Genomic DNA, 23,801 nt, shown 5'->3' with positions numbered 1-23,801 from the left:
GAGGAGGAGGAGAAGAACGCTTAGTTTTCTGCTTTTTCTTACGTGGAACATCAAATGGTGGAAAGATGAGGGGCCCGATGTAGACTTACATTTGATAATGATGCTGGGGACATCTTCATGAACAAGGATTTGTGCAATTCCGTAAGGACCTTCAGAGACTGAGCCTGGGTTCCCCCTGTATCAGTTGTGGACATCTGCATTTCCCCTGAGGACGTGCTAGCAGGACTCTCTGCAGCCTCCACAATGGTACCCACGGAAGAATCACTGGCTACCTCCAAACAAGTATTTCTGGGCCTTTTGAAGAATAGGCTCCCCTGAAGGCCACGATGTACCTTCCATGACATTGCGTGCTAAATGGTTACGGAATTGATTCTCTAAATATAAACTGAGAGAAGCAAGACCACTTCCTCCTGGAACAAAGGCCTTGCAAATAGCACAGAAGGTATGGTCGTGGTTACGGCCTAAGCAAAAAAAGGCACAGATCGCGGGAATCCTTATGTGCAACTTGTCCTTCCTAGATGACATGTAATCTCAGAAAAACACAGTACCACAAAACATTTTAGGAAACAAAAAACTGGGCACTTATCTGACTTGGAATCCGCAACTTAGCCATCAGGCAAATGACTGGAGATGGCGTTCAGACTGGCAGCAGAAAAGTTCTGAGGATGGTACTTGCTGATGTCTGCTTTATACCAGACATCACTTTATGGCCAATGTTGGACAGGGTTTTATGTGCAGTGTCGCACGGTCCTAATAGTAGCTTTAGAATTCTGCATACTGGCCGGATGTTCAGGACAGCCTGTGGCAGACTCCCTCATGTTGTGAATACTGCAACATATGAACACAAGGACATATATACAGACACACAAACATATATATATATATATATATATATATATATATATATATATATATATATATATATATACATACATACACACACACACATACACCTGTGTGTGCGCAGAGGTCTCTTTCACATGGTCGACATTTCGTAAAGTCAAAGACCATATGGTCGAGATCATATGATCTACACTTGAAATGTCTACCATGTGGAATGGGCATATCCGTACATTGCAGAATGGAAAGATTTCCATCTTCCTCACTGTAGAGAGATCTTGGAGTTGGTACATTTAAGTTCTGGGGGTGTGGGGGGCACAGGGGGGCTTGTCCCCCCTGCTAGCAATGTGAAGGTAAGTGATGATTGTTTTTTTAATATGCTTGACATTCAAAAGGCGATCATATGGTCTCGGCCATATGGTCTTCGACTATGAAATGTCGACCGTGTAAAGTAGACCCATGTACAGATATATACATTACATACATACAAAACCATAGCAAAAATAAAATCCACCTAGGAAAAACCGCAAATGAGGGTGGAGGAAAGATGAGTAAATCTGTACCTCATCAGTGCTCCCAACTGAATATCTGCTACTACTATAAGCTATTACACAGATGTACTATGTTCTTCATAGGAATTAATGCTGCAGCATCCTTTCTGATACAGAGGAAGAATACTGAAGGAATTACATGCCCTTAACTCCAGAGTTGGGTCGCCATGTCTTACAGGATTGTTCTCCAAGTGGAAAAGGTTCACCATACAGGGTTTGGAAAAGGTATGGAGGAAAGTCCAGCTGTTTCACACATGCTCTGGCCAGATGCATTCCAGAAGAAAGCTGTAGAAGTGGCTACTACAACAGAACCCCTGAGGTGCTCGTACAAGGCCCTTCAATAATTATCGTAAAAGAAGGCAAAGCGGTTTCTCTAGCTGTTTGGAAAGTGTGTGGTCCAGTCTTTCTGGTATAGAGAGATGAAAAATTGGTCAGATTTCCTAATCTTGGTTCTGGAAAAATAGTAACTGACTTTGATATGCATATCCACAAAATGGAAGACTCTCTTTACTTTATTCTTAGGTGTAGTGCATAAAACTACCAGCTGGCTAGTCTGGTTAAAGGATAAAATACAACTGTTTACGTAAACTTACTGTGGCCATGGATCCTCCACTTTCAAAGCAATCTCTTATCAAAATGGTTTTGGGGTTTTGCATTAGAGGACTCCAAGAAAACCAGAAGCCCCTCACTGGGATCTTAATTTTTTGTTAGCGAAGCTAAAAAATCTGCTTCATTTGAATCAGCTCATCCAGTTGACATCTTAACATAGAAAACTGATTTAATGATTACTGTGACTTCTGCAAGAGCAATATCTGAGTTGCGAGCTCTTATGGAGAGTCAGACCTATCTCATTTTCCACAAAGACAGGGTTTTCTTTGAGAACTAATCTTTCTTTTATGCCTCAAGCGATAGAGTTTACTTTAAGTGAAAACGTCCATTTCGCCATTTTCTTTCCTGAACTTGGAGAAAGTAAGAAAGGATAATCCATACCTTGGATGGCCACCGACAACCCAGATACTATCTTGACAGAACAAATTCTTTTAGATCCTCATATCAGTTGTTCACTTCTTGTGAAGGTAAGAGACGACCTGTGTCAAAACAGACCATTTCTAAAGGGTTGTCTTAGGCTATTACATTCTGTTCATCTCACCATAACAAAACTATTTCAGGTACAATCAAGGCCCACTCTAACAAGGCTTTGGCTTCATCTATAGCTTTTTGGAAAGGGTCTGGTTCTAGAAGCAGCAACTTGGTTCTCTATACATACATTACAAGGCATTACAAGCTTGATTCCTTCTCTGGGTCTAGATCAGGCTTTGCTAGGACCACTTTTCAGGGCTCCTGGACTCCTCCCCTTCCACCTCTCCCAAATGCTGTAATTTACCAATATAGCTAAGGCTACTTCAGCAGTGATCAATATGATGGCCATCTCAAACACCACCCTAAATATGAAGGGCAGGTTGGTTTTCAGCACTCTCTGTTCCTTAGGAAAAAAGGTGTGGGACCCTATAGTCATAATGGCTTACAGGTTAGAGACTTTAAATAGAGTAGAAATGTCCACTCAGCACAATAGCAAGATAAAAACTGTAAGGCAACAGTCATCAGCAAGTTCAAAAAGAAGAAAGTACAGTTGTGTACACTTACCATAAATGTAGATGTTCAAGTGTATTCACTGTTGCAGTCCTAACAAATGGGAATTCCGGCTCCCGGTAGCCCTCAGTCGGCCAGAATACCAAAGGTAAGTAAAAACGCCGTCGGTTGTAAAGGACGTCAGGGCGTCCGATATAAAAGGAGGCAGCAGACGTCACTTTCTCAGTCTTTCTTGCCATAACAGTCAGGAGCCCCAGAAAATAAGGCTTAAAGCAAAAACCAATCTGGCAAATAAATTACATCTGTACCTCAAGAAAAGAGAATAGGAGAGGACCCCAAAAAAGGGGGAAGGAGGGAGGGAAACCAGGACTGGAATAGTGAATACACTCGAACATCTACATTTGTGGGAAGTGTACACAACTGTACTATGTTCATCATGTTTCACTGTTGCAGTCCTAACAAATGGGTTGATTTCCAAAGCCCAGTGAAAAAAGGGGGGAAGAACCAACAGCATCAAGGGTTGGAGATAATGCCCTGCAACACTGCAGTGGCAAACCCTGCCCTGGCTCTGGAAAACAGAGGCAAATTATAATGCTTTGTGAAAGTGTGAACAGAAGACCATGTGGCAGCTTCCAAAATGTCTTTAGTAGGGACACCCCTTAGAAAGGCTGCAGAAGTGGAAGCCGCTCTAGTAGAGTGGGTCTTAACCCCTTGAGGCGGAGCTTTGCCATTAAAGGAATAACAAAATGTAATGCAATGTGCAATCCATTAAGAAATGGTTTGCTTAGAAATAGCCTTGCCCTGGGCTCCAGGGGCAAAACTGACCAATAACTGCGCTGATTTTCGAAGGTCCTTAGTCCTGTCCAGGTAAAACCTGAGCTGTCTGTGCACATCAAGAGAATGTAGGATCCTTTCACCTCTATTGCGAGGATTAGAAAAGAAGGTAGGAAGGTGTATGGACTGATTAAGAGTCAGGCGGGAAACCACCTTAGGCATAAAGGAGGGATTAGTCCTCAGAGAGACTATCTGCATGGAAAATAAGAAAAGGCTCCACGGCCATCAAAGCTTGCAGCTCTGAAACCCTCCTTGCTGAAGTTATAGCCAAGAGGAAAGCAGTCTTCCAGGAGGGAAACTTTAAATCTGTAGAGGCAGCTGGCTCAAAAGTAGGAAGAGTGAGTTTCTCCAGAACAAAATTAAGATCCCAGTCTGGAGTAGGTGCTCTTCTGGGAGGTTTGAAAGTGCAATCACCTGTGAGAAACATTTTCATCAGGGAATGAGAGAAAATGAGAAGTTATGTACCTACCATAACGTTCCATGTTAGTTGTCTTCTCTCGCCTTCTTTCTTGATGGGTTCGGAGCCAATCCTCGGCTCCGACTCTGCACTTGCTAAGCTCGAGAGTCACTTTTACCAGCTCGAGGCAGCCCCATATCCCATGATGCAAGGCGGTAAGTACCCAGATCTCGTTTGATGACAAAGGGGCAATAGCACCTAGCATAATAACTTCCAAAAGGAAGAAAGAAGGAGAGAAAAAAACCTGCAGGATGGTAGAAGGACCAGCTCTGTATGGTCTTCAGAAGTATAACTCCTTGTAGAGAAAGGTCTGTCCAGGCCCGGGGGAAGGAGGGAGGGTCGCAAGAAAGAAGGCGAGAGAAGACAACTAACATGGAACGTTATGGTAGTTACATAAATTCTCAATGTTAAGTTGTCAATCTCGCCTTCATTCTTGCTTGATGGGACCGCATCCCTAGCACCTCTATCCTGGGTGGCTCAATGGAACAGACTCTTGAGAACTGTAGAGCCAAAGCTGGCTCTGTCCCTGGAGGCCAAATCCAATTTGTAATGGGAAACAAATGTATGAGGAGTGGCCCAAGTGGCTGCTGCACAAATAGTGTCTAAAGGAAGTCTAGCTTGAAAGGCTGTAGAAGTAGCTAAGCTTCTGGTTGAATGTGCTTTTGGTTTCGAGCACAGCTGTTTTCCCCTGAGCCGATAAATTTCAGAGATGACAGAAGAAAGCCATCTAGACAAGGTCACTTTTGAGACAGGAAGGCCTTTCTTGTTATCAGCATAGGAAACAAAGAGTTGATCGGATTTCCTGAATTGTTTTGTTCTGTCCAAATAATATCTGAGTTGGCGGTGGACATCAAGATAATGTAATTTTTGTTCTGATCTGTTTGAATAGTTTGGAAAAAAATACAGGGAGATCAATGGCTTGATTCAAATTAGTCTTTGAGGCGACCTTAGGCAAAAAGGTTGGATTAGTTCTCAATGATACCGTCTTTGTGGAAGACCAAATAGGGGGGGGCGAACAGATAGAGCATGAAGTTCAGACACCCTCCTAGCTGATGTAATAGCAACCAGGAATAAAGTTTTCCATGAAAGAAATTTCAGGGAACAAGAAACAGCTGGCTCGAAGGGGGTAAGAATCAAGGATGTCAGCACTAAATTTAGGTCCCATTGAGGAGGAGGACTTCTGACTGGAGGCTTCAGGAGGAAAATTCCTTTCAAGAAGGCTTTACAAAGCCTGTGGGACATGATGTTGTGATCTGCGAACCCGACATGAAAATTCGAGATAGCAGCCAACTGAACTTTGACTGTGGAAGAAGAGGAGCCCGCATGAAAAATCTCCGCTAAGAAATCCAAAACTGCTTGAACTGGAGCAGTGAAGGGATCAATATTCTTGTCTTTAGCCCAATAAGAAAAACGTTTCCATTTGCTAGTATAAATCCTCCTGGTAGAGGATTTTAAGGAAGCTACTATGATGTCTCTAACAGAGTTAGAGATCATAGGAAGCCTGGCTAAGGAAGGAAGTGGAGCAACCATGCTGTGAGGTTGAGAGAAGGGATAGACCAGTGCAGCTGACCGGATTGGTGAATCAGAAGATCTGGCACTGGGTCCAGATGCCACGGCTGCACAAAAAGGTGACGATGAAGGAACGGAAACCAAATTTGTCGAGGCCAATAAGGAGCAATGAGAATCAATTTGGCTCTCAAAACGGTTGCTTTCTGGATAACTTGAGGGATCAGAGGAAATGGAGGAAAGGCATAAAGAAGTCCCTGGGGCCAATCCTGGGTCAGAGCGTCTCTGGGGGGATGGCCTGGCAATGGGAAGAGAGAGAAGAAGTCTGGGCATTTGCTGTTTTGGGGAGTAGCAAAAAGATCGCAACATGGGCGACCCCATTCCAGAAAAATCTCTTCCACTATAGATTGTTTGAGAGACCACTCGTGAGGCATGAGAATAGCTCTGCTCAATCTGTCCGCTAAAATGTTGGTTTTCCCAGGGATATGCGTTGCTACCAGAAACTGATGAGAGGAGATCGCCCATTGCCAAAGTCTGAGCGCTTCTCGACACAAGGGGTAGGACTTGGTTCCGCCCTGTTTGTTGATATACCAAACTACAGACATGTTGTCTGTGTGGACTGCAATTGTCCCTAAGGGAAGAAAGTCGTTGAGGGCTTGCAATGTTAAAAGCACTGCTCTCATCTCTAGGACATTTATGTGCAGGTGGTATTCGAAAGGTTGCCACGTCCCATGAACCATCCTGCCCTGATAATGCCCCCCCACCTGATCAGGGAGGCATCCGTAGTGACAGTGGCTACCGGGGATGGGGGTACAAAGTGTCTGCCTTGGTGAATCTGGGGAGAAGTGATCCACCAAGCAAGATGATTCTTGCAAATCTGTGTCACCAGTATTTGGTGACGCATTGGAAGTTGTTGGTAAGACCACAGAGTGAACAACATCCATTGAAGAAGGCGCATATAGAAGCAAGCCAGGGGAAGAAGGGTAATGGCCGCAGCCATGAGGCCTAACACCTTTAGAACCATTCTGGCCTGTACCTTCCTGTTGGCCAGAATGATCCTGACGTGACTTTGAATGTCTGAGATTCTTTGATCTGTAAGGGTAGCTGACATCCGAACAGTGTTTAAGTTTGAGCCTATGAAAGTAATAGACTGGCAGGGCAATAAGGATGATTTTTCGGAGTTGATTGAGATGCCCAATTGAGAACAAAGATTTATTGTGTAATCCCTGGCTTGAAGAAGCTGATGCCTGGTGGTGGCTGAAAGGAGCCAGTCGTCGAGATACGGAAACACCTGGAATCCTTGACGTCTCAGGTGAGCCGTGACCGCTGCCATATATTTGGTGAACACTCTGAGGGCTGTAGTGAGACCAAAGGGCAGGGCTCTGAACTGGAAATGACTGGACCCCAGCCGAAAGCGGAGAAATCTCCTGGAGCGTCTGTGAATTTTTATGTGATAGTACGCATCCTGAAGATCTATTGAGCACATCCAGTTGTCCTTCTGTAAGAAGGGCAGAATTGACTGAAGAGTGACCATTCGGAATCTTGTCTTTCTCACAGACTTGTTGAGTCTGCTGAGATCCAATATTGGTCTCCAGTCTCCCGTCTTCTTGGGGACCAAAAAGAACCTTGAGTAGATTCCGGGTTCTGAATGATCTGTTGTAACTGGCTGAATGGCTCTTTTTTGCAGAAGTTTTAAGATTTCTAACTCTGCAATTTCCCTTAGACCGGGTGGTACATCTGGAAGGGAATTTGAGTGACAGAAGGGACTTTCCTCGAAAGGAATTTTGTAACCCTCGGATATGATCGACTGTACCCATCTGTCTTGAGTGAGGGAACGCCAGGCTTCTGGGTACAGCGATAGTCTTCCCCCGACTGCCTCCAAGGATGGACAATCGGGCAACATCTCAGGGATGCTGAAAGGGCTTGTCAGAGAGAGGCTCTCTGCTTCCCTGGTTCTGTGGACCCCCTCTGCCTCTAGAGCGGCGTCTGTTATTGTTACCCCTCTGCCTCTAGGGGTAAACTGACCACGTGAATCGGCGCGACTCCTTGGGATTTGGAACCACATTTGCCACCCTTCTGTCCTTTGGGGTAAGGTCTAGAAGGGGTGGAAAAACGGACTCACGGCAGAAAGAGTCTTGCCGTCCTGCTCACACCTGATCAACGTTTCCTTCACTTGAGGTCCAAACAAAGCTGAACCATCAAAGGGAGAGTTTGTGAAGGACGCCTTAAAGGGATCTGCAAAATTACAGAGCCGCATCCAGGCTTGGCGTCTAAGAGCCACACCTGTACCTGTGGCCCTACTCGCTCCATCTGCTGCATATGATATCAGTCGCATGGAGGAGTTAGCAATAGAATTAAGGGTTCCTAGCTGCAAAGCAATTTTTTCTTGAGCCCCTGCAGCTGTAGGATACTGTACTACTTCAAATAGCTCCTTAAGGATATCCCTCTGGAGTCTGGTGAAGTGACATAGGTAGTTCAGCGAACGCATAGCAAAGGTCGCTGAAGAGAACATCCGCTTACCATACCTATCCATGGTCCTAGAGTCCTTATTAGGAGGATGGGCAGGTATGGAAGGATCTGCAAGTTCCTTCTTAGTGGCAGCCGCCACCACCATGGCATCAGCAGGGACACCTTTCATGAGGAATAGCTTATCCGACGGGGCAGTAATAAATTTAGAAGGCCTCCTAGGGACTGGCTCTACAGAGTCAGGAGCAGCCCACGCCTTTCGAGCAATAACCTGCATAAGGGGGTCGAAAGGCGGAGACACCCAGGAGGTGGAGGGCCGAGATCCAAACGCCTCCAGGTATACCGACTCATCCTCAGAGGGATTATTGGTGGGCCAGTTTCCCCTCTGTCTAAGGAGTTCTAGGATGTCTGAAAAGGAGACATCCTCAGAGGGGGATCTTGGGGATCCCTCTGACTCATCTAAGTCAGTATCTGAAGTGATAGACTCGGGGGAGTCTACGTGTTTCCTCTTACAGGTCCTCTTTCGCGGAGGATCTCCTGACTGATCAGGAGAATCCTCGGAAGAGGGGGTTCTTCCCAGTGGGGAAACCTGAGGCGGAGGATCTCTGGGTCCGGGAGCAAGAGAAGTGGCAGAGATATCGACAGGCACCATAGAGGGAGGAGCTAAGGGAACAGACTGCTGGCTGAGTCCAGTGGCCAGCACACTCTTCATCACCTCGAAGGCTCCCCTCCCAGGGAGGTCCGAGAGAATCCGTTCCGAAGAACCAGGAACTCCAGGACCCACCGAAAGGGAAGGCTCCGAGGCAGATGTCAGAGCCGAGCTCAAGGCCGAGGCTCCAAGGGGAAGAGTGGGGTCGGACAAGGGTCCGATGCCACTCACCCCTCGGAGACCAGGGAAGCCCGACCACCGAATCCCTCTAAGGAAGGTCTCGAAGAGGAGATAAGAGTAGAGGCTGAAGGAGCAGAAGGGGGTATCTGTCCCTCAGCCGTAGCAGAAACCATTCCCGAAGACTCCAACTCCAAACTCTGGGGTAGAGTCGAAGGAGGAACTGCAATGGGGTGTGGACTAATAGTCGTCTGTTGAGACGGACTATGTAGCATCTGGGCCAGTGCCTGTGATTTTAATAATCTACTGACCACTCTCTCTAAATCATGGTCAGAAAGCCTGGATGACCTGGATGATCGGCTCCGATGGCTCCGTTCCGAGAGGAGAGGAGAAGCCGGAGCCGAGAGTATCGGCTCCAAGGAAGGGGACCTGGACCTCTTCCTCGAAGGAACCATCGGAGCCGATGAAACCATTGATGCTGTCGGAGCAGACAACTTTTCGTCGCCGACGGAAGGTCTCGATGTATCAGCTCCAACCGGAGCCGATGCAGACACAAAAGTAACGGCGTCGGAGCTGGTCGGCGCCGACACCGAAGCCTGGGCCACATGGTGGTCGGAGCCAGTCGGAGCCAACACCGATGTGACCGAACCAGTGTCGGCACCAATAGCCATCGGTGCCGAGGATTTGTGTAAACTAGGATCGGCTCCAGCCGGAGCCGATCTCGACTCTGAAAGAGTCGGAACCGAGGCCGCAGGCTTAGGAACAGAAGCCTGGGCCTTGGAAGACTTAGAAGTCTTAGTCGGGGCCGACTTAGCCGGAGAGCCCTCCGGTTTAAGAAGGCCCCTCAAAATCAATTTATTTCTTCTCTCCTGCAGGACTCTCTGGCTAAAAGAATGACATATAGCACAGGAGTCCTGCAGGTGGAGAGGCCCCAGGCAGTACAGGCAAGAAGTGTGACAGTCTGTCAGAGACATCTTCTGACAGCATGAGTCACACTTCTTAAAGCCGGAGACCCTTTCCTTAGACATGGTGTAAAAAACACACACACACACACACACAACACCTGTCCAAGAAATTATTATTATTCCCAAAAGGAAAAGACTAATCTCTCATATACACACACACACCCCCTAACAAGGGGGGGGGGTGGGATGGGAGAAGGTCTGACTAAAAGTTTTAAGGAGATAGGGAAATTCTAGTCAGAATGGGACTAAAAGTAGTCTAAAACTATAAAAATTAAAGTTTAAGAAGAAAAAGGGGCAAAAACAGTAGTGTATAAACCACTTACCAGGAGCTGGTAAAAGGAGGACCTCATCAGCGAAGCGGCAAACGAGATCTGGGTACTTACCGCCTTGCATCATGGGATATGGGGCTGCCTCGAGCTGGTAAAAGTGACTCTAGAGCTTAGCAAGTGCCGAGTCAGAGCCGAGGATCAGCTCCGAACTCATCAAGCAAGAATGAAGGCGAGATTGACAACTTAACATTGGGCTGTTCAAGAGAACAATGAGCAGAGACGGCTGAAGCATGGATCTTGATAGAGGAAAAGGAAAGACCACCCTGAAGCAAATCATCCACGTATTCCAGGATCAGAGGAAGGGTAGGTTGGGAAGCAGACTCCCCTCTAGCCTGCATCCATTGAAAAAAACCTTTCCCATTTGCCAGCATAGGACTTCCTAGTGCTAGGCCTCCTGGCCTCCCTCAGCACATCAACCACCTGTTGGGAAAGGGAGGAAGAAAGGGAAGGAGTCATACAATAAGCCATGCTGCCAGATGGAGAGACTGAAGATGAGGATATAGAATGTTTCCCCTTTCCTGAACCAAAAGGTCTGGCTTCAGATGAAGATGCCAAGGAGGAAGATGGGAGAGACAGCGAAGCAGCGGATACCAATGCTGTCTGGGCCAGTCTGGAGCTATGAGAATAGTCCTTGGACATTCGTCCCTGATCTTCACTAATACTCTAGGAAGAAGAGGAAGAGGAGGGAAGGTGTACACTGATAGCAACGTCCAAAGGAAGGACAGAGCATCCAATCTCCAGGCTCTGCTGTGCTGCTGTCTGGTGCAAAAGAGAGGTACCAGATGATTGTCTGGGGAGGAGAAAAGGTCCACCTGAGGAGGCTTGGAGCTTCCCCCTTTAGAAGTGGAAGCCTGCCAATGCCTAGACCTTTGAGGGGTAGCCTCCCTGGCCCCTAGAAGATTTGTAACCTCTAGTCCTGTAACGGTTCTGTCTGCTGGTATCAGGAAAGGTCCAACTCTTGGAAGGGTAATTCCTGCTAAAGTGAGGGGGTTGAACTTGCAGAAAATCCTTAACAGTTTGCATGGACTTGGCCTTATCCTCCATCTTCTTTAGTACCTCCTCTGCTTTACTGCCCAAAAGACTGTCTTTATGCAAAGGTACATCCAAAAGCTTAGCTTTGACAGGTTCTGGAAGAGGCTGTTCTCTGAACCAAGCGTGCCTTCTAATAACAGATCCAGTAGCCATAGCCCTGCTGGAGGCCTCAAGGATGTCAAAACCACAATGCAAAGAATGCTTACTAACCAGACTGTCGGAATTCAGTAAATCCTGCATGTCTTTACTCTCTGCCAAAAGAGGTACACTTGCTATCCTAGGCTTAATAGCCTCCAAGGTGTGCTGCTGGTACTTCAGCATATGAAATAGAATGGCTAGGGTGGTGGAGGTATAAACCTTCTTGCCCCACCTACCTAGGTTCCTAGACTCCATGTCAGATGGAACAGGATTCCTGATAACCATGGCCTTAACTCCTTTAGGGACCTGAGAAATAACCTCTGGATCCGCCAATGGATTCCTGAAAAGAAAAGATGAGAATCAGGGACTCTGTAGTACCTGTCAGGTTTCCTGGGAGCAGGAGGAACTGAATTTAGAGACAAGGAATTTTCCAGAAAAACATCAACAACAACTTCCAACACAGGGGGAATAGCAAGAGGCTTATGCTGAGGTAAATCCAAAAACTCCCTAATCCGTTTCTCGGATTGGGGATAATCCTGACTTTCCCATTTAAAATGTTTTCTGAGGGTATTTAAGTATTACCAAAAGAGACATCCTCTGGAGGAGAAGCCGAAGGGATGGACTCCTCTGCATCTGAATCCTCAAAAGGAGAAAAAGCCTGAGAAAATTCCTCTTCATCAGCAGAAATGCTGGAAGAATCAGAACCTGAACAGGACAAAACCTCAGGAGAAACATCCCTACTCCTTTTAGGAGGAGGAGGCTGAGAACCCCTAATAAGATTCAATAAATCATTTGCCATTTTAACCATTTGGGATTGAGGGGAACGAGAAGAAGCTGAAGCCTGCCTTTTCACAGGCTTACGAATGGAAGATTTACCTGCCAGCCTGAAGGACTCAGGAGGCCTGACAACTGCCGAGGTTGCAGCAGAGGTTTAAGGAAGAAGTTTTCAGTCAGAATGCAACACGGAGTCCTCGGACACTGGAGTCAGCTTAGCGGTTCCGACTCAAGCAGAACAGGCAACCGGCGACAGGTCGGAAGGCAAAAAGAAGGCCTAAGAGACTCGGACTCAATTAAAGGAGGCACAGAGATCACACTTGGGAACGTTGTGGTCAAGGCCTAAACAAATAATGCAATAGGAATGAAAATCTCTATGGGGGAACTGCTTTCCACAGGTAAGGCAATTATTAACTTTTCCTGACATTCATTAAGGCAAGAAAAGAGGATCCCCAATGGGGTACTTAGCTGTAGTATACTTCAACTATTGTAGTTGGAAACCAACAAAGGTAAACTGCCGACCGGCACCTGCGCATGAAAAGCTTCTGCTTCGGGCTCCGTGGCAAGGAAGACTGAGAAAGTGACGTCGGCTGCTTCCTTTTTTATTGGACGCCCTGACGTCCTTTAGAATTGACGGCAACCAACGTAATTTTTACTTACCTTTGGTATTCTGGCCGACTGAGGGCTACCTGGAGACGGATAACCCATTTGTTAGGACTGCAATAGTGAAACACGATGAACATCAGGTAAGTTCCTCAGGTGCCAAATGCAGATTCCAGTTAGGATATACTAATATCCTGGGAAATCTCAGGTGCAGAAAACTGTTATGGTAGAATTTTAGTGCACAGCAGGTAGAAAACTGGGAACACAGGTATACAGAATGAAATGGTGGGCAGGTGCAACTTTACTGAGGCATAAGCCATTCCCAATTAAAACAAAGTGCTTACATTAACACAGACCCTGTTGTACAGTTGTGTTTTCAAGAAACTCTAACATTACACTGGTGAGAAACTCACAATGGGAATTGGCCTCCAAGACTTGCATACAAGAATGTTGCATATGGGGTGAGCCATAGCACCTACATGTCATGTCAGCAGGGTGCAAGACATTAGTAGGATGAATATTTCAGTTTCTTCAACTGAAGGAATTGTGGAAACCTGGCTGCCTGGACCAAACTGGGGGCTTTACCTATATACGCTCTTTCTTTAGTTTTCTGCAGGACTCTGTGGAAAAGAAGAACATAAAGGAAGCTATAAAGTATCCCCATCTCCTTCTCCAACCTAAAACAGAACACATTTGTTGCTATGGGGGTGCTTGCAGGGGATCCATGAGCAGATCTTCTTTACTAGCCAGTTTTCAGATGAGGCAAAGGCATCTAATTATGAGAATTTCCAGCTGTGTATTAGGGATCTGAAGATCCCAGACCTAGTCACCAATTTTGAGGGTTAGAGGAGGACTTGTTCATGTGGCTGCTATGTCATTTTAATATAAAGAATATAAACTACTTGAAGGAAAAAGTCTTGATGAACATCTGTCTTACAGGCTAGCATGGTCCCATCTGCACAATCATTAAGAATAAACGCTCCCCCCATTTGTTTATCACATGACTAAGATGCTCTGTGTGGTTAATCCATGTACACCTAGCAGTCAAGCATTCTTGAAGACATGGCGAATATACAATAAAGCCAGCACTGTCTCTGAAACTGCTGCACTTGTTTTTGTGACTCCAGATTCTCTGGACTAAGAAGGAATTAGTGTGATTCTCCCAAGAACATGCTGAGACACATCTGTCACCATGGTGGGATTTCCCCTGGAGTGTAAATAAGGTTTTCCCTGATTCAGGCATCCTGCTATATTCACCATCTGAATGGTAGGGATATGCGGTAGAACTCTGTCCAGTGGGTACAAGTGCAGTGCGGTAGAATTCTGTCCAGTGGGTACAAGTGCAGAAGTCACACGTTCCTTAGACATCAGTAGATTTTATTGCTCAGTTTGGGATTATCTCCTCTAGTGGCACATTCCAGGCATTGACTTGCAACAGAACTGGATCAGCCATTTCCTCGTGGACCAGGAAGAAGTCTCCTTTAGATAAGCTAAAAGCAAAAGAATTTAAATGTTCTTAAAGCCCTTGTGAGCAAGTTTTCCAACACTGTTTTTTCTAGTAAGAAATCTTTGCACATGTTTTCATGGTGTTACAGGCAGCATGTTCAGGCTAGAGAAAATGCAGTACTACATTCAATAATAGATTTGCCTGACATCTTATAAAGTAGCATATGACTTCTCAAGTGTGAGTGGAGGTTAACTTTAGAATTACATGGGCTACAGATTATGCTTTTCTGACTTTGACAGACACATACAATTGAATACGTTCAAGCTGCTGTCTACCAATAACCTTAACCCTTTCAAGACACTATCATTTTTGATCAGATAATTTTAATCAGAATGCATCTCTATGCTGCGTCTCAGGATCTCATGATGCTAAACGTGAGCTTTTTTTTTTTTTTTGCTCTAGTCTTCTGCTTTGAGCTGCAGTGCTGACCTACTTATTCCTGTGGGTGAAAGCACTATAGCTCATTGATTCCCTAGGGACGAGGGCTCAGTTTACCATGAGCAGTGCTGTCATCCAGAAGATGGATCAGGGTTTGTATTAAGCAGTCTCTCAACCCTGTCAGCATCCAAGGGGTTGGTATGTAATGAGTCACTGTGATGCACGTCCACAGCTCTGTGAAAGGTGTGATCAGATGGTCCTTGGTCCTGAGTAAGTAAGTAGGTGCGACAGACACTTATCAAGGATGGGGTGCCAATCCATAACAAGATGGGTGTACACGTACACACACCTATGTGTACACTTTCGATGATGCTAGCTGACTTAAGGCATGTCTGTGGGATGAAAATGGAGCACTTTACAAAAAACACAAACTGACAGGTTTGTAAAGACTTTAGTACTGAGGCTTTTGTATGCATAAGGTGTGCAGAATGGTATTCTAGTAGTCTTCCTAACCAATATTTACGACATCAAATAGCTCAACTTGTAAACTATAACTCAGAGAATAACTGGGGTCACTTGATGCCTACAAGGAATTATTCACCTGAAGGAAAAATTAACACAACTCCAGGGGTTATACATACTGTAATAATGGAGTACTAGTACTCCATTTGTAGAATACCTCTCAAACGTCCAGATTTTTGCCTTATATTTTTGGTCTCTTTCTCCTAAAATATGTGGTTATCTGGCAAATCAATGGCTAATCATGGAGAACCCAAATGAGAAAACAATGTCAGACATTTGTGTTTCAGACTTCATATCCTTCAGAAATTTCATGGTAATACAAAACTTACTGTTCTATCAACTTTCTAAGCCTGTAAGAGCAATATTTAAAAAGTGTCCCTATTTGTGGGCCTTTGGTACCCCCCCCCCCAATTACTTGTGGCATTGTCCAGATTTCTTGCTGGAAGAGGTTGAGAGGTACGATTTGGAGAGACAAGTATACAGAAAATTGAATGGAATGGAACTGCCTCCCAGTAAACAAAAATCCTCATACAAGGAATTATCATAGTAGGGATTAATACCTACAGCATGACTTCTACTACTACTAGCTACTTTCAAGGATGTTTTTTTTTTACCTCTTAGCAGGACTGTCACAAGTTATGCTCAAATAATTAAACTTGAAGTACTGAAATACTTTAGCTAAACAACTAGTCCTAAGAAACTCAGTGTAAAAAGACAATGTTATTTTATCTTCCAGTTTTTGACAAGTTGAGTTGACTGATGACAAAACCCTTTTCAGCCATGAACCTTGGCCACAAAGCAGCAACAGATACATACCAACGAGATGAGAAAATCAAGACAGACAAAGCTACATTTTATCCTACAATCAATACAATTTATACTATCAACAATTTACAGTATACATACACAATACATTCAAATTCACTGGAGTTGGCATCTAGTTAAACTTGTAGGTATACTATGTGAACATTTACATTTCGACTGAAAATTACATTCACTATTAACTTGCAAAATAAACTGCTTAGAAGAATGCATGATAATTCAGATAAAAGACTAATGATGCAAGAGAAAGAAGGTGGAGCACGCATGTAAAGTGATCGTTCAGATTAGGCACAGTCAAAATATATAACGTGTGGACTAATCCTAGTCATATAACACAAAAAAAGTATGAATGCTACAATGTATATATAGTTAAGGTAGAAAACATAGGGGAATGTACACTGTGATGTGTTAAGTAAGCACCATTACAGGAAAATAAAAATGTTTGATGAATTATGCCAGTTCACTGAAGAGTAACAGATCAGCAAACAATATCCTTGTCTTCAGAAAAATGCATTAGTTTCAATGCAGTCCAAAAATTTACAAGATAAAGCAAACATATTGATGCCTAAATACTTTCTAACTTAAAATAAACCTTAAGAAGTTTTAATGTCAAAATATTTACCTAGGAGTCTGAAGAGTAACTGCTTGGTAGCGACCTGATAGTTAAAAATATTGACTCCTTGGTTGTTGTTGACACCAAGTCGTGCTCCAGCTCTTACAATAGCCCGGCAGAGATTAGCATTTCCCTTCATGTATGCCAAAAGAAGCACTGAAATAGAACACACCATAAATTAGAATGTATTTTGTAAATGACTTTGATGCATTTTTCCTAAGAGGAACTTACTTTTTTTAACATGACCATTCAATGTATTTGAAAGCTTTCAGTGACCACCATCAGTAATATACCTGAAAGCAAACTTGGAAACTGAAATGTACAAGGCAAGGCTTAGCAAGCACTGACAAGTAGTTAGAGCAGCCTGTAAATCCATACAGTGGTTACAATCCAGGTGCACCAGACGCTGAGGCAGAAATACTAGGGGTGTAAAGGGGTGGGAGGAAATGAAACAACCATACAAGGTCGAAGCTAATAAGATGAGTGGAAGGGGAACCAACCAATTTGTCCCAGGGGTTCCACTTGCATCTGACAGGGGCGGCAGTTGCTGATTGAGGTTTCTTTTTTGGGGATAAACTCCTGGCTAGGCTTGTAAGGGCCCCAGGGCTATTAGCCTAGTAATCTCCTATGAACCTAACAAACACCCTAAAGATGTACTTGAAAGTAAAAAGTCTACATTTCCCTACCACTTGCAATATCTGCAGTAATACAATCAGAAGAGAAAATGAAGAAAAACAAAACTACAATCTACCCTACAAGCCCCCCTCCCCCCAATATTCAACCTAATCTCCACCCATCAAAGTTACACTCCCTTTATTTAAAGGAAAACTCCACTCTCTCCTGCAGTTTAACTCAATCTTTAGGTTTCTTTTCTCCCCATACAGTATGGCTCCAACATTGAGTAGATACCAGAAACCTGCTTATACTTTTTAAAACTTACATTTCCTTGCATTGGAGTCAAAGGAAGAGAAAGCCTTTTTTTAAGTTCAACTTCTCACACTTTGCAGATGAATTCATCTCCACCTGCATAATATCATAGACGGAGTTAAATCTGTAGTTTACCCTGTCAGGTACTGCTGTCAGTTTCAGATGGGTAATTAATCCTGCTAATTTAAGGAACACAGCAGCTGACACAAAAAAAGACAAAGAATAAAGTAGTGGAAAAAAAGAAAATGCCTAGCAATGTGGCTATTTCAAAAACTAGATGTGCACTAAAATTTCTCATGAAATATTTATCCTGTCAATTTCTGTGAAGTCATGTTGAGTAACACTTTGGGTCTTCTCTGAGAAAGAGGTCATAGGCCTAGTGAGATTAACTAGGGCAACAAAGTACAAATAAAAATAAATAAATAATTGTAGCAGAAGGGTAGCATTTCAAGACAGAACTGTCCAGCTAGCATGTTAGTTATTTCACAATTTAGCATTAAGCCATTATTACCAAAACCATTTCTGATCTACAAGTGTTTACAAACTTTTTAGCCTCAAAACTCTGATTTATATTTGGTTTAAAAAAATTGTGTGGGTTTTCCACAATCTACCACTTGTGATGTTATCAGGGGAAAAAAAGTTGTGTGCTCACCATAACGTTCCATCTATGCTGTCCATTTTCATTCTTCAGCTGTTGGGTTCGGATCCGACTTGGCCGCTTCTTCCACCTCGTGGAACACAAACTCTCACTCTCCTCCTTTTACACATAATGCCCTAGTCACCTAACATACTTCAAATCTTGTTTGCTGCCTCTCATACCTGCACAGAAGGAAATGATAAAATAGCAGAATCTGGGACTCGAAGGAACAGTATCTCCTCAAGCATCTTTTGATCTTACCAAGACTCAAATGGAGCGGGGGGGGGGGTGTTGAGAAAGAATGAAAATGGACAATGCAGATGGAACATGGTGAGTACCTAACTTCTTCTGATGTTGTCAACTTTTCATTCATTCATTAACTATTGGGACAGCGTCCCCAGCTGCCTAAATTCCCTAATCCCCCAAATTACAAGTACTCTATAAAAGTATATTCCTGAGCACCACTCAACCAAAGGCTGCTCTTCCCCCTTACAGACCAGGTCCAATTTGTAATGAACAATAAAGGATTACCCAAGCTGTACAATCATTAACCAAAGACGCTCTAGATAAAGAGGCTGAAGAAGCTGCCAAAGATCTGGTGGAATGGGCTTTTCGTAGTTTTGGTAAAGGCAAACCCAGTTTTTTGTATACAAAAGTAATACAAATCAGTCAACCATTTGGCTAAAGTTACTTTAGAAATTGATTTGCCTAATTCTGATTCCGAAAAAGAAACAGATGTTTCCCCCGATTACCTCAAATTTTTGGTTCGGTGAAGATAAAAGCATAATTGTCTAACATATTCTCCTTTATTTGAGAAATTTGGAAAGAAGACTGGAAGGCTGATAACCTGATTAATATTGGATTCTGACAGCACCTTAGGAAGGAAGAAAGGACTGGTCAGTAAAGATACTCTTTCCTTATCAAATAAGGTTTACATGACAGGGCCTGTAATTTAGATACCCCTTCTGGCAGAAGTAATAGCAACAAAAAAGATAGTTTTCCAGGTCAAAAATTTTAGTTCACACTTAGCTGATGTTCAAAAGTGGGTTAGGCTAAGGACTGCAAAACAAAGTTTAAATCCAGAGGAGGTGCAGGATCTTCTAGTGGAGGTCTAAGTAGGAAAGTTCCTCTGAGAAGAAGCTATGAAAAGTTTTGAGGATGCCAAGGTTGAATCATTTACTCCTATAAGAAAATTAGAAATGACAGCTAAATGTACTCTTACAGTAGAGGAGCTAGCACTTTCACTGAAAATTGCAGCTAATTTGTCAAGAACCTTAGTTCTTCTTCTTTCGGCTTCTTCCCGGTAAGGGGTTGCCACAGCAGATCACCTGTCCGCTCATGATTGGCAGTGGAGTTTTTACAGTGTCAAGTTGCCAGCCCGGCGCCCAACCTTCCACAGAAGGCACACACACACACACACACCTAGGGCCAATTTAGAGTGTCCAATCCACCTACAGCATATCTTTGGGATGTGGGAGGAAACCAGAGCACCCAGAGGAAACCCACGCGACCACAAGGAGTACATGCAGACTCCGCACAGAAGGCACCCCAGCTGAGGATCGAACCGGAGAACCTCTTGCTGTGAGGCGGCAACGCTAACCGCTGCACCACCGTGGCTGCCATTGGTGCTGAAAAAAGGGTCTAAATTCTTTTTATGTGCCCAAACAACAAATTATTTCCTTTTCCTTTTGTAAAGTTTCCTGGTGGAAGCTTTGTTGGATGATAAGAGAGTGTGACGGACAGGGGAGGACAGCCTGGGCTGCCTAGCAATCAATGGATCGGGAGAAACCATGCGGTTAACTTGAGGCCTGGAATGTCCAGATGAGTCATGTCTGTTGGGTAAGACAGTTGGTCTGGAGTTGGATTCAGGAACCAAGGTGGACAAAGATGATGAGGCCAAAGGAATGGAAACTAGATCTGCCGAGGCCAGTGAAGGGCAATGATGATAACTGTGCTCTTCAATCAAAATGGTTTTTGAAGGAATTTGAGGATGAGGAGTAACTGGGGATAGGCATAAAGGGGGCCCAGAGGGCCAATTGTAAAGGAGAGAGTCCCTCAGTGCCCCCCCAGTGGGGGGAACAGGGCAAAGAATCTGCTGCACCTGCTGTTGAGGGGTGATGCAAAGAGATCGCAGCAAGGTTGGTCCCAATGACAGAAAATCCTCTCTACTACTTTCATCTTGAGAAACCACTCATGAGGCGTTAGCACAGACCTGTTTAACTTATCTGCATTCACATTAGACTTCCCCGGAATGTATGTTGCTATCAGAAAGTGACTGGATGAGATCGCCCACTGCCATACTCTCAAAGGTTTTTGACAAAAAGGGTATGATTTGGTCCCCCGTTGTTTTTTGATGTACCAGGCCACCAACATATTGTCCATCTGGATCACAACAGTCCCAGTGGGGAGACTATTTTGAAAGGCCTGCAACACTAGGAGAACAGCACTCATTTCCAGGACATGGATATGAGTGTTGGCCTCTTCGAAGGACCAAGTGCCTTGGACCGTCTTTCCAAAGAATTGCCTCCCCCACCCAATCTGGGAGGCATCCGTGGTCACTATGGCCGTGGGTTATGGGAGAACAAAGGGACGACATTCTTGTACTTGACTGTAGTGTATGCACCATAAAAGGTAATTTTTGCAAGCTTGCATTATTTTGATTGGATAATGGCTGATGGATAATGGACAACTGATTTACGGGTGTCCATTGAAGAATCCTCATATGGTACCTTGCCAGTGGTACGAGAATGATTGCTGCTGACATGGATCCCAAAGCTTGGAGGTTCAGTCAAGCTGAAACAGAAGAACTTTGAATGATCTTTCAGACCTGAAAATGAATAGTATGAACTCTGGACAGAGGCTGTTTGAGTGACTGTATTGAGTAAGGCACTGATGACTTCCAATAACTACGTTGGCTTGAGATGAGATTTGTTGTAACTGACAGAAATCCCCAGATGACTGCATAACTGTAGTATGCAGTCTTGAGCTTGAATCAGATGATGCCTGGTCGGTGCAGTTATGAACCAGTCATCCAAATATGGAAACATCCTGAATCCTTGCAGTCTCAAGTGAGCTGCTACTACTGCCATACAAATGGTAAACACCCTGGGGGCTGTAGTGAGACCAAAAGGGCAGAGCTCTGAATTGGTAATAGCAAGCTCCCAGTCAAAAGCGTAGAAATATCCTGGACTGTCCATTCATTTTTACATGATAGTATGCACCCTAAAGATCTATCGAGCACATCCTGATGTCTTTGTACAGAAAAGGCAGAATGGACTGAACTGTGACCATCCAGAACTTTGTGTACTGAACAGATAGATTTATATTGCCAAGATCCAAAACTGGTCTCCAGTCCCCTGTTTTATTTGGCACTAAAAAGAATCTTGAACAAGTTCAGGACTCTTTCTGGTCTGGGGGAAGCTCTTACATGATTCTTTCTCTAGCAGGTTATTTCTATTGCTGCTGTTTCCTTCTGATTGGCTGGAACATTGGGGATTTTGTTTACTACCAGCAGGGGTGGATGGGAAAATGGCACTACATAACCTCTGGATATTATCCTCTGTACCCATAAATCTTTTGTAATTTGTAGCCAGGCTCTCTGGTGAAGTCATAATTGACCTCCTGACTGCCTCCAGAGATGGAGGGTCGGGCCTCCTTTCAGGATTGCTCATAGGATCCATCAGAGAAGTTATCCTTAGATACCTAGTTATGCAAAATACCTCTGGCATGGGGGGGGGGTGCCTTCCATTTGAGTTTCCCCTCTATCCCTGAGGGAACTGTATCCACGTGGATTTTGGAAGGGACTCTGGTATTTTTGAACCATGTTTTCATCTGCCTCGTTGGTTCTTAGAAAAGTTCCATTGAGGGGTTACAAAATTTACGTCTACAGCAGACAGGGTTTTTTCCTTCCTTCTCACACCTAGAGAGTGTATCTTTTACTTTGGGGACAAATAAGGAACTTCCATCAAAAGAAGCACTGATGAAGGAAGATTTGAAGGGTTCCTCAAAGTCACACAAGTGCATCCAAGCAGGTCTTCTGATGGAAATGCCTGAATCTGACGACCAAGAGGTACCTTCAGCTACGTGGGATATAAGCCTCATGGACGAATTTGAAATGGACAGAACAGTAACCAACTGTGAGGAAATAGTGCTCTTTATCTCTCAGGATATGGCTCCAGTGAAGGATTTGGAAAGTTCCTTAATCAAATCGTTATGAAGTCTTGTAAAATGTGCTAAGTATTTAAGCGACCTAACAGCAAAAGTTGCTGAAGCACTGACATGCTTCACAAATCTGTCCAGTGTTCTAGACTCTTTTAAAGGGTGAACAGAGGAACATTGTTCAGCTAGTTCCTTCTTAGTGGTTGCCACTACGACCATGGCATCAACTGTACCCCCTTGCTCCAGTAAGTTCTATCCTTCGATGGGGCCAGGATCCTATCTGGTCTCTTTGGGATAGGCTCAATGTTATCAGGCTCCTTCCACATCCATCGAAAGATCAAATCAATGAGCTTATCAGTAGGCTGAGTCACCCAGGAGGTAGACGGACCAGCACCAAAGGCCTTCAGGAACACAGACCCCTCTTTCGAAGGGTTGTCAAGGGACCAACCACCCTTAGTAGTTCTAAGATGTCTCCAAATGAGATGTCTTCAGGTACTGACATGGAGGACCCCTGCCCTTCATCAAAGTCAGTATCTTCTGTGACAGTCTCTTGTGGAGAGTTGAAGTGCCTCCTTGTACACTTCCTCTTCCTGGGAACTTTTTCAGTGGGATACTCTGGAGAAGTGTCAGAAGAGATTACAAAACACTACTGGGGGATTTGGAGACTGGTTTGGGCTGGCTGTTCCAGTGGCAGTGCTGACTGAGGCTCTGGATACAGAGTTGAATGGAGCTAGGTAGTTGGAACCAAAGCGGGAACAGAAGTCTGAACTCTGGGAACAAAGAAACCCAGTACCGCAAATGCAGAATACATCAGAGAAAAAGAAAAAGACGGAGCCTATGAGGCATACTTATGGATTACTGGCTCCATCCGCCCTTAAGGGAAACTACCTGAGGAAGGAGTCTGAGCCGAACTGTCCAACACTGAAGCTCAGAGGGGCAGAGATGGCTCCTACAGCTTCGGAGTCTAGTCAAACAACCTGCAGCTAGGTGATGACACTACAGCTCTGAGCCTCATCCAGCTCAGAAGTGCTCGGCAGTGGACCACTCGGAAACACCACCTGAGTGGAAGATACTAGCATCTTCGGATCCGAGGGAGACTACTCCAGGACTTTCAGATCTGATGGCTCCAAAATCAAAGGCTGGCTCTGAGGAGGAGTCAATGATGGGGAAGTAGTACTGACAAGGGTCTCTGGACCTGATGGGGTCAGAGTCGGATGAACTCCCAACTGAAACTGTGTCCTGAGGAATTTCCTCCTCATCCTGTCCACACCAGTTTCTGTCAGACTCTTGGTTGATCGAACAGACGAGGATGCTGAAGATGGTCTA

At 44.5% G+C, this 23,801-nt stretch overlaps 1 protein-coding gene across 1 annotated transcript in view; it reads right to left on the bottom strand.

The window, feature by feature from the left end:
• Positions 1-23,801, bottom strand: part of ANKFY1 (ankyrin repeat and FYVE domain containing 1) — a 1,799,901-nt gene that overhangs the window by 123,490 nt on the left and 1,652,610 nt on the right. The window contains exon 26 of the mRNA XM_044082101.1: positions 16,763-16,909. Coding sequence (XP_043938036.1) covers positions 16,763-16,909 — 147 coding nt within the window. The remainder of the gene's footprint in view (positions 1-16,762; positions 16,910-23,801) is intronic.

This window comes from Protopterus annectens, chromosome 9.part0 (genome assembly GCF_019279795.1).
Source record: "Protopterus annectens isolate FY-2018-M chromosome 9.part0, PAN1.0, whole genome shotgun sequence".
Lineage (NCBI taxonomy): Eukaryota > Metazoa > Chordata > Ceratodontiformes > Protopteridae > Protopterus > Protopterus annectens.
The sequence above is the reverse complement of the archived record's forward strand: the minus strand, read 5'-3'. Positions and strand labels throughout refer to the sequence as shown.